Genomic DNA, 12071 nt, shown 5'->3' on the forward strand with positions numbered 1-12071 from the left:
GACTACTAATGGTGTGAAAACTACAACCTGAGCTTTAACTTCTGTTTTTACCTTTATACAGAACGAAGTTCTGACACCATGAAACTCTGCTCCACCTGCGTCTGCCTGCACCTGGTGAAAACTTGTAGATACTGACCTCCACCTGTCCTTTTATGTGAAACTGAACTGTTAAATCTCTCACTCGGCCTTTGTGAAGTGTGATCTCGGAGGGTACCTTCCATAAGACAAATCAAATCAATCTAATTCAGTGAAGCTCTGCTCTCTGATTGGTTGACTGATTCTCCAACTGGGGAAAAAACAACTGTTAACAAACAACACTAGACCAGGTCCCTGCCTGTAAACATTACATAATATAAATAATACTGTTTAGAACATATTCAGACTTCATACATTATGATGCTGATATGGCTCATCTGACACATCACTTGCCACAGACCAGATGTAAGTGAATGGCTGAAAACAGCAATGTTGTCAGTGGTCTGGAACCAGACCAATGAGGTGTCATGTTTTATGTCCTGTCAGCCAATCAGGAACAAGTATATTCGTCAGCTGTGTTGCAAATGTATTTGTTCTACTGGGCTTTTTCACTGAATCAGTGAATCAGAGTGAGGAGGAGAGAGAACAGAACCAACAAGATCTGATGGTTTAACATCAAGTTAAAAGTTAATTCTAGTCGGCTTGGTCTTTCTACTGCTGCCACTTCTACACTTCTACCCTGTCTCTGTGTGTGTGTGTGTGTGTGTGTGTGTGTGTGTGTGTGTGTGTGTGTATGTATGTGTGTGTGTGTGTGTGTGTGTGTGTGTGTGTGTGTGAGTGTGTTTTGTTTGTGTGCGTGTGTGTGTGTGTGTGTGTCCTTTACAGTGACCACAAGAAGAAGCAGAACGAGGAGGAGGAGGAGGCAGATCATGGAGCTCAGTGAGTCAAAAACCACCACTGGTCCTTCTCCTGTGGACAGCCTGCTGCTTTAACAGCTAAAACAGGAAGTCCAGTCAGCATGACTCCACACACACACACACACACACACACACACATGTGTCTACACATCAGCAGTACTAAAGTAAAAGTAGAAACACCACAATGTAAAAGTTCTGCAGCAAACCTTTACTGAAGGACAAGTTCAGAAGAATCATAAGCTAAAGGCACTGAAAGTATCAAAAGTTAAAGAACATTATTATTCATGCATTCATATGTAAGTTAGTATTTTATTGTGTAGCTGGTTGACAGTTGGACTAATTTAAACTACACAATAATACATAAGATGTCATTTAGTAAATAACTTTTGTATGTAAAATCTGAACCTGCAAAGTAACTAAAACTACAAAACAAGCATTCATTTTTTTTCCTCTGAAACATATAAAATGCAAATTCTCAAGTGAAAGATAAGACTTCTTCTCTGGAACACGTTCTCACCAAAAATTGTGGTTCACGACAGAAAACCACAAACTTCCGCACATCACATCTTTGACACCTGCACGTTCTTAGCAGTGATGTCGCTGGTTCATGTCAGAGGAGAAACAAGGCTATAAATTATGTAAAATATAAGTAAAGGTTACCTGTGAGATCAGATTGATACATTTATGGTTTCGTACTTGAGAAAAAACACAAAAGCATCACCACATACAACACACAGAGTGACTACACTTTTCTCCATTTGAGCTATAGTTTATACAAATTTTATACTCAAACAGCATTATAAATCTATACATCACATAATTTCACTGGTATCAGTGAACTATACAAACTGCATCATTAAATTTTCAGAGAAAGAATCCTGAAGTTATTAGACATTATTTCTATGTATAAATAATAAAATATAAGTGAATACATGCTTAATGGAGCAGTTCCCCTTTTGGGAAATGCGCTCCTTTACTCTCTGACTGTGAGACATTCAGATGTCCAGATGTTCAGGTGTCTCAGTCTCTGTTAAAGGTACGATGTGGAGTCACGTTCACTGTCACAGTTTATCACCAAAACTCCCGATGTGTTTCACTGAGGTCGAGTCCTGAACTCCTTCCTGGTTAAACTTTTTTTTTATTCCAAAGATCCATATAGTATAAAGGTAGAAGCCCGTGTCCTTTTTGATTATAAAGCAGGTCTAGGTTCTAAATTGATACTGTGAAAGTATCGAAGCGCTCAGTCCACAGAGAAATGCACACAGCCTGTATTGAGAAAATTGAGCCTTAAAACGAGCCGTCGGGACTTCTGTAACTTTATGATGTCACAGCAAAGCAGTCATTGCCTTCAATGATGCCCCAAGCCCCGCCCACCTGGACCCACCATCAAAACCTTGCAGGATTTGGTTTCTCTGAGTGTTTACCTGAAATCTGCTATGTTTTTATTGGATCACTCAGAAAACAGTAACAGACCTGTTGTTACCAGAGAGCTCCGGAGAAAAGTCTGAGATGACATGTAAAACTACATTGAGATGGTTTTTGGTTCTTAAAAACACAGATATATTACTTATATATCTTATATATCTTATGGATCATCACTTCAAATAAAAAAGGAGAAGAGTAAAATATGGACCCTTAACTCCTGTTTTGTTTACATTCATTCACTTTATTAAGAATATTTAGTCAAGCTTTGCTCACCAAAAAAAAACAAAAGAAAAACACATTGTTGAAGGAGCTGATGATATTTGATGTACTAAATTTTCAGCCAGAGATGACTCATCTAGATTCCCATATGATGTGGTAGAAAGCTCCTAAAAGTCCATCTGTTGATGAAGACTCCAAGTAAGTAGCCCTTGAGGTAAGATTTTATTTTTCACTTAAAGAACTTTGTTGTTTTGTTAAACTTTTTGTTGGTTCGTACAAACACATTTATTTATACAACTATGTCACTAAACTTGTTTGTTTTAGTGGGGGGTGACAGGCGTGCACGTGCTTCATTGGGCCTGCCCGTGCACACTCCTTTGCTTTTGTGTCAGGCTTGGGTTGCAGCTTTTGTTGCCTGCCTCTATGTGTGTGTGTGTGTCCCTGCGGCAGTTTTCTTGAAGCTGTCTGTTGGCCTTATCAACACCTCGACTCACTTCCTGGTTTTTAATACCAGAGTCTTCTGCGTGAGCGCGCACGCGCACGCTCCCATACACACTGACAAGAGCGGGAAAGGTGGGAGGGAGCAGCGCGGTGCCTTGTAGTGTTGTCTCTAAGCCTCTCCATGTACACTTTAAACTCCTGGACGACACACACACACTCACACACACTCTGAGGATCAGTGTAACTCTGTGGTGTCTGCTGTAACACCGCACTGCAGCCTCGCGGGACCAGTCAGCTGTTTCTCTCATGGTTTTAATCTGCGAACTTCTTCAGGGGCTTGTTGAGTTTGCTGTCATGCACAACCCGGCAGTGAGTCTTTGAAAGCGGTGAGGAGTGGACTGTGCAGGTTGAACGTGAGGAGCGTTCCTCTTCTCTTTCTGCTGCATGTGAGGCACAAACTGAACTTTTAGTTTCCTTTCTGCCGCGGAGGTTTTCTCTCAGACTCAGACAGCGGGAGGCGGGAGGAGAAAGTGTCTCCTCTTCTGTACCTGTTGGTTTATCGTCGCTGTCGCTGTTGCTGTTGGAGCCTGGACCCGCTGCAGGATGTCTGACTCTGCCTCAAGCTTCCTCCACATCGGGGATATTGTGTCCCTGTACGCCGAGGGATCAGTCAACGGCTTCATCAGCACCCTTGGGTGAGTCTGCTGTCTTTGTGGTCACTGTAAGGTCATAGGCCTCTCTGCATACAGGTGTGGGAAACACCTGCACTCCACTCAAGCCTGCACCATCCCATAATGTGAGCTCAGAGCCCCATGAGGCTCAAAGCTTAAATTAGGAGACAATTAAAAACCTTTATTTTAAGAAGGTTAAACACATTATTAGTTTATGTAAAGGCTCCACCCCTGACTCTCACCTGACCCCCTGACCCCAAAGACCTGAGATGAGGTGGTGAAACACTTTGTTCAGACATGTAAAGTCTGTCATTCGTTTAAACTCGTTTCACCATAATATTAAGTCATTAGTTAAATATTGTGTCCATATAATAACTTCATGTCTCTCAGCTCATCTGACCAAACTGCCTGTTTCCACAGCTTCAGTTAAAATGAGAGTAGACTGTGCGTTTGTCTTCTTTATCTTCTAAACCTTGGAATAGTTTGTCTCTCTAGATAATTCAATTTCACTGAAAAAAAACCCAAAAAACTGCCTGATTTTTAGCTTTTTTCTTAGCTGCATTTGTATATTGCCTTTTATCCAAAGTGCTTTTCAGCTTGACTCTTTTTCACACACACACACACTGATGCAGTGAGCTGCTTTGCGAGGTGGACAGGAGGAGTAGGACATTGAACCTGTGTCGGAGAGTCCTAACTTTAACTCTACCTGTCAGTAAATGGGTTGAACTATAACCAAACAGGTGTAGCAACAGTTTTGGAGACATTTGACAAAAAGAGAAATTTGCAGTATTTTTCATTGAGAGAAAACAAACACCTCTTAATTTGATAGAGAGTATGTGGTTCTGTGTGCGATATGGGTCAAGATTTCAGTTGGAATGATAGATTTTGCATTTCATTTTCACTGAAATTTTTTTAAAATGATGATGATGTGATTTTTGTTGGGCCTTGTACCAAACAAAAATGTTCCCTAATACCTGGAGAATATGATTTGTAGGCCGGGGTGTCTCTGTAGCACCACAACACTTATGGTACTAACAATGTACAAAAATGCTGGAACACATTTTGCCTTTATCAAAAACATTGCAGCTCCTGCAATTTGGATATTGCACTTGGCCATATTGCGATTTCGATTACATTTTGATTAATTGTGCAGCCTTAATTCACAAATCTTATCAGATTGGGGTCTGTGGTCTAATTTGTGTCAGTTTTAGGGTTCTCGATGTGAAAAGTTAGAGAACCACTGATATAAAGACCAACAAAGTGCACATGGGACCAGGTTGTCATGGTAGATGAATGGGTCAAATGAGACTAGAGTTTGTGTCCTGCTTTAAGTATTATTTTCAGTTTTTGCTTTATTTTTATTTTCACTTTTCATTCACAGTATGGTTAAAATTTACCTTTCTGCCAGAAAGTTTACAGACTTTAAAGGTCCATATTTTCCTCTTCCCCAGTGTTTTATTTAAATTGTTGATCCATAAGAAGATATATTTGTGGTTTAAAGAACCAGAAACCATCTCAATGTAGTTTTACATCTCCTCTCTCAAGCTTCTCTCTAGAGCTCTACTAACAGCAGGCCAGTGAGCTGACTGTTTTCTGAGTGATTGAATAAAAAAAAAAAAAAGCAGACTTTAGGTAAACACACAGAGAAACAAAATACTGCAGGGTTGGATAGTGGGTCCAGGGCGGCGGGGCTTGGGGCATAGCAGAGGGCGGTGACTGCTTTGTTGTGACATCACAAAGTTACAGAAGTCCTGAAGCTTGTTTTAAGGTTCAGTTTTTGAATACGGGTTGTGTGCATTTCTCTGTGGACTGAGCGCTTTGATACTTTCAAAGTATTAATATAGAACCTAGATCTGCTTTATAATCAAAAAACACATGGACATCTACCTTTATACTATATGGGACCTCTAACAGTTTCTGATCCTCAGTGCTTCTTAGACATTTTGATCAGTAACAAAATGCACTGAGGTTTGATACCCAGTCTAACAGTGGCATAAAATCTGTAACTTTAAATCCACGAGCTGCACAAATGTTAACATGACTTCCTGCAGAAAAACAGAAGAGGCACACAGAACAAACACAGTAAAATGTAAACGTCACAGACACACTTTCAGTTCTCTGCAGGACACATGAAGATGATGTGTTATATTACGGTTCAGGGTGATACTGTACAAATAACAGACAACAGTGACACACTGACACCACACTGCAGACACTGCAGATAAAACACCACACAGTGTGATAAGCTCGCAATAAAACCATTGAGTGCTGCAGATACACAGGAACTCCAAGTTATAAAGGAGGTGCACAATAATGTGGACACCTGTACAATGTGACGCAGATTCACTTTATCAATTTTTTTTTTCTGTTCAGCCTTGGGTATCTGGATTAGCATCCATTAGATTTCCATTAAATCGGATGTGGACCTTCCTGCTCCCCAGAGGATGAACCAGGATGGACATGATATGGCCTCAGTGGTTTTTCCTTCTCAGATTATTTCATTCACTTTTAGAGTCATGAAAATGAAAGAAAGAGGAAAAAACAGGACTTGTCTAAAGAAAAGTCAGAAAAAATTAACCTAATTCTTTTTCTTTCTAGTTCATTAATGGAACTGGTGACGTTTCAGATTTTTCTCAGGTCCCCTTCGGGGGTCTGGAGCCTCAGGTTGGGAGTCACTGCTCCTCAGCACTTCAGACTGTTTCTGCAGTTTATTGTTCTACAGCTGACAAGGTTTGTAGTAAATTAAACTGAAACTGAAGCTTTACAGGCATCAACCTGTTGGTTGAAGCAACAGAGAGACATGTCAGAGCAGGTAGACAACAGTGTTGTTTATGTTGCGTCTATGTATGTGTGTTACATTGTTCCACTGCTCCGATCGTGGCCCTCCTCCCCTCCCCTAAAATCTTAATTTTCCATAACTGTAACTCTACACAGCTCTGATCTGATCTGCAACACCCTCAAACGGTCAAATTGTGTGTGTGTGTGTGTGTGTGCGCGTGCGTGCCTTCGTGTGTGTGTGTGCGCCAAAGTTGTGACATCACTTCCTGTCTGGCCTCTGTTCTACCAGCTGTTGTAACTCAGCTTACATTCAGCATCATCTGTCCTCATGGAAGTTGAAGCATGTTCCTGTAGTTTCCTTTTCTTCACATCAGCAGAAGACGTTATTTTAACTCATTAGATCAATATTAGATGATTTTTCAGAAATGTCTAAACATATGTGAAGTGAGCCATCTGACATAGTCTCTGTTCCGAGGCTGGATCTTTAGTGTTGTTATAAATGTCAGTGGGATTTTGAATGAAGTTTTCTTCTCAAACAGAACCCAGATGTTCTGGTGTCACTCGGCTCTGCATAGTTTGTGATTTGACTTCAGCTTTAACACATGAACAGGTGAATCGGAACTCTCTGCCGTACAGGTGTGAACCAGCTGGAGGTAGATTAGCACCACCTGTGAAACTCTTCGGCTGTACAATTGTGTTGTTCAGCACATGTGCTGTTTTTTTTTTTTTTTATTATTATTTTTTTTGGCTTTTTATGCCTTTATTGGATAGCACAGTAGAGAGAGACAGGAAATGGGGAGGCAGAGAGCGGGGAATGACATGCAGTAAAGGGCTGTCCGATGCGGGATTCGAACGAGGGCCAACTGCAGCGAGAACTGTAGCCTCTACATATGGGGCGCCTGCTCAACCAACTGCGCCACCCGACACCCCAACACGTGCCGTTTTGTTCTATTGGTCTTTATAAACCATACACTATAAATAAAGACGGATGTAGCCTCCGTGACGTCACCCACAGGTTTCTGAAGGTTTCGGAGTGAGCTGCCCCACCGTCGCCATCTTGGTAGAGCCTGACTCCTCCCCTAACTCCCAGCTATTCCAGAAATGGTCAAAGATGTGGGGTGTGTGTGGAGCTGAGACTTCCACTCTCTGAGTGGAATACATACATAACAGCACGATGCATCTAAAAGTTGAATATTGAAAGTTGAACTCTGTGGACATGCTTAAAAAAGGGAAAAATGTCTCGTATTAATGCTGCACTCAGTCGTCACCACTGGAGTTCACAGTCTGCTTCTTAGGTCAGCTCTCAGTTTTCAGCCAACTGTTGCCATGGGAAACATGTCCAGATGCTGTTTCCACAAATATTTCTGAAACTGTTTTGTCTTCTTTTGAAAAATAATCTTTATTTCCTCATAAAAAAACTACAAAAATTCAAATTTTTTATTCAAGCACATCTGGACAAACATTTGACTAATGCATTTCTGAGAAAGATACTGATATTAAAATTAATATGTATATAAAAAACTTTTTTAAGAATTTGTACGGAGCAGGATATTTTATAATGTAGAAATAAACCCGTCAGCCTCACCTCTGCTGGATAAAGTCTCTAATCAGACTTTTTCTAAATGGCCTCAAACATATCTTTGACACGTCTGAAAAGACAGTAACAACAACAAAAGTTTAATGTTGGAAAGAGACAGATTAAATCATTAACAGATAATACTCTGGAGTGTTTTTCTGACTCTTTAGTGAACTTTCCTCTCTTATGCACTACTTTAATTCCTGTCTTCAGTCAAAAAGGAGAAGTAGAAATACAGTAAATGGCATTTCTGCATATTCAGTGTTTAAAATTCTTATGAAACTTGAAACTTCATCATGTTTTTTTTCTCTAGTCTCAGACCATTTTCTCTTCAGTGAATATGTGCTGTACTGTCTAGGATACAACCTTTAACACACACACACACACACACACACAGTGGCAGCAGCTATGTCTGCTTGTATGGCAGGAAAAGGAAGTGGTACGAAGTATGTCCAAGAGAGATTTCCATTGTGCCAGTGTGTGTGTATGTGTGTGTGTGTGTTTCCTGTGCTGTGGTCTTACACCCACTCTGGTGTGTGTGACTCGATCTTGACCTTTTACAGCTTCTCAGCCTTTAGCTTCGATTGTTGAATTTCACTGATCTCAGTGGCAACAATAGCAACTGTAGGTCATCAGGTTTAGCCATTTTAGCATCACATGCTAACAACTGTAATGGGCTGTCATTGGCTCAGTTTGTCCAGAGTGAAATAATCTCCACAGCTGTCGGATGGTTCAGACATTTTTGTGTGCAGAGGATGAATCATTCTGACTTTAACTCTAGCGCCACCAGCAGGTCAAGTGTGCTAACAAAACAGCCAAAGCCATCTCAGGAGGTTAATCCCCAACAGCCCAAAGACCCAGAGGGTCCAACTGCAGACCTCAAGTCTGGAACCTCAGGTCTATGAGTCATAAGAAGTAAAATAAAAATCCAAGAGAGCAACAGAAAAAGTGAAATGTGTTACTGAGCAGATAAAACTTCATCTTCAGTCTTTTATAATGCTGTTTGTACATTAGTATTTTTACATAACAAAATCGAATAAGATCTAACTTCATGCTCAACGTTAACAGTATCATTTTACCACTGTATCCCATGTCCTTTTTTAAAGCACTTTGGAGCTGTTGTAAGAAAAGAGATGTGCAAATAAAAGTAATTATTATTATTATTATAGCATTATACCTGCTATTAATACAAGCTTGTTAACAAGGTCAGGAAAGAGAAATGTAAATAATCCTGTACTTCCTTGTGGCCGTTCTCCACCCATTTAATCAAACACAATGAACCCACATAAAGGTCTGACAGTAAAAACACAAAGTGAACAAAACTGAGCCTGAGTTTATCTTCAGTCTGTGGCTTAATCACACATTCTCAGGCTGTTTTGTTAGATCATGTTTATCTGATGAATCCACATTCACTTCCACTTGTTTTTTTCTCTGACTACAGTTATTTCTGCGGAAAGTAGTTCCACACTATGTGGCCAAAAGCAACATTACAGCATTACAGCAACAGTCAAGGTAGATACTTGAAGACGTGTCTTCAGTTCTGTTGAGTCCTCTAGGATAATCATGACTTGGATGACTGAGAACCTTCACAGACGGTTTTCCCAGTTTGGTTTTGGGAACTTGACTGGTCTGCCCAGAGTCCTGACCCCTGTGATCCAGACCTGATCACCAACATCAGTACTGGACCTCATTGATGCTCTGGTGTCTGAATTGGTGTGGAGATGTTCAGCTGTCCATATACTTTTGGCTATGTAGTAACCATTAAACAGACCAGTTGCCTTTGTCTGCTGTTTGCTCACATCTGGTTTTCACTTGAAGTAAACTGAGCTGGAGACATTTGAATAGGGAGTACCTACCAGGTGAGACAGACAGGGCGGATGAGAGACCTGATGTATACAGAGAGAGAGAGAGAGAGAGAGAGAGTAGATTAACCTGCTGGTTTCCCTACAGTCAAATTCTGCTGAATCTACACAAACAGGATTCAAACAGGATGCTCAGAGGTTTCAGCTCTTCACCTCTGAGCTCACAAACATTTCACCAGCTCCGGTTTTTCTTTAATAAAACCTTCAGCTCTTATTTCATCTCCACCTGCCATGTTCACGTCACAGGAAGGTTCCTCCTCCCTGATCTTCTTCCCAGCATTCCTTGTGAATAAATGTTGATATGAGAGTTAAAGTTGAGTCTGCTGCTTCCTGCAGAGTCAAATATTTGTCTATACCAGAGTCGATTAAACCTTTAGATTTTTCTTAACAAGACTAAGCTACGTCCCAGGTCCCAAGATTGGACAGTTGTCACCCTAACTGGACTGTTTTCTTTGATTGGGTGGTAGAAATCGACTTAGGCCAGTTGAAATAATATCAGTTACTTTTTTTACCTTTTAAGGTGGTTTATACCTGGGAGAAGTCCTGATATATTCCTGGGGCCAGATGTATAAATGATGTGTACACACAAAAACCATGAGTGCGCCATTTCCCGCGCATAAATTGGTATTTATAAACCTTGACATTTGAGCATGCATACACACAGTTTTCCAAAGCAATCTATGTTACAGTGAAGATTCATTATCATAATTATAATGTTTACAATTTTACAATTCATAAATGGAAATAATTATTTGTGTGCTCAATGTTTCCTTCAGCATCGTTTAATATCCTTATTATTTATTGTGAGTCATTCTGTAAAGTGTTTCATATTATTTTAACATTTACTAATCACAGTTTTAGACACCTGTCAACTGTCCCAATGAGAGAGATTCAGGGTAAAACAGGACTTTACATAAACTGATACATGTTTTTACCTCAGTTTCACAATCAGTGAAATTGTGCTTCTTTCTCGTCTTTATTTTCTGTGCCTGATGAGTGAGATTTATAAAGCGGAACCATGCGTCCATACGGCTTTATAATTCTAATGAAAAGAATGTGTACACATAGTTTTAGTCCTAATCTACACAGAGTTTTATGCATCTGGCCCCTGATGTTTAAAGTGTATGGGAGGTGTAGATGCAGATATAGTGTGTGAGGTGAAAGGGACAGATGTATACAACAGAAAGTTAGTTATTAGGTCTGAGCCAATATCTGATAATATTGAATATCGTGATATTTCATGCTATATGTGATATTTTTCATAATATTCTCATTTCACCGCACATTGTACCTTGGCATGTTACAAATAAAACTTTGAACTGGCAGCATTGTTATATCGCCCAAGCCCGTTAGTTATGGTAGTTTGGCTTCTGAATCTAGTACCTGATTGTTGCAAGTTGCATCAAAAACCGGACTCATAACTCAGTCAAATCTAAACATGCAGACATTTTTAGATTCAGTGTAACCCCCACTCTCTGAGGGTCAATCAAATTATCATCAAATAATTTGGATTTGTGTGAGTTCTGTATCAATGTGAGGAACATTTGAAAATGTTCTAAAGCAGGATTTTTACTACACTGGAGTATGAAATATGTTTTAATTTGTTTTCCTGTCTCTTTAATTCACCTCAGATTTATCTTGATTCAGGCTGCAACTAATGATTATTTTTATTATTGAATAATCTGCCAGTTATTTTGATTAAACAATACATAGATTTGATTATCACAGTGGTTGTAGACTGAGGTTTTTTTTGTTCTCTGGCAGCAGAGATGGAAGACACCTGCCTGTATTCAAATACCTCAATCCATATTCAAATCTGTTTTCCTGAGGACATTTTGTCCTCAGTTTGACCAGAGAGACACAGTGAGATACACAATCTGTTTAAGGCGTGAATTTTGTGCCTTTATTCTGCCTCGCTCTGTGTAAAAGGTATGAACACAGAATGTGGAGGGGTCATTATTGTTTCTCCTTTAAACCAGAGGTTGTCACAGAGCAGACTCAATGTCTGTGTAGAAGGGAGAGCTGCCATGGTGAGACAGACGCAGCCGCTGTTATACGCCATGCTTCTGAATCCTGAATGCCGGCGTGCTGTTTAAAATCACACATTGAGGCGGTGGCCGGGTTGTATGGTTCAATGTACACAAGCAAAGGTGGCATATTGAACGGGTCTTCTAACAACAGTATAGCAGGGTCTCTGTTTAAAAAG

General features: G+C 40.1%; 1 protein-coding gene across 1 annotated transcript in view; it reads left to right on the plus strand.

Annotated features, from left to right (window-relative positions):
- Positions 1–3213: 3213 nt before the first annotated feature.
- Positions 3214–12071, plus strand: part of itpr3 (inositol 1,4,5-trisphosphate receptor type 3) — a 66419-nt gene continuing 57561 nt past the window's right edge. The window contains exon 1 of the mRNA XM_022763881.1: positions 3214–3673. Coding sequence (XP_022619602.1) covers positions 3582–3673 — 92 coding nt within the window. The 5' untranslated portion in view covers positions 3214–3581. The remainder of the gene's footprint in view (positions 3674–12071) is intronic.

The sequence above is a fragment of the Seriola dumerili genome, unplaced genomic scaffold, assembly GCF_002260705.1.
Source record: "Seriola dumerili isolate Sdu_G_001 unplaced genomic scaffold, Sdu_1.0 BDQW01000493.1, whole genome shotgun sequence".
Classification (NCBI taxonomy): Eukaryota; Metazoa; Chordata; class Actinopteri; order Carangiformes; family Carangidae; genus Seriola; species Seriola dumerili.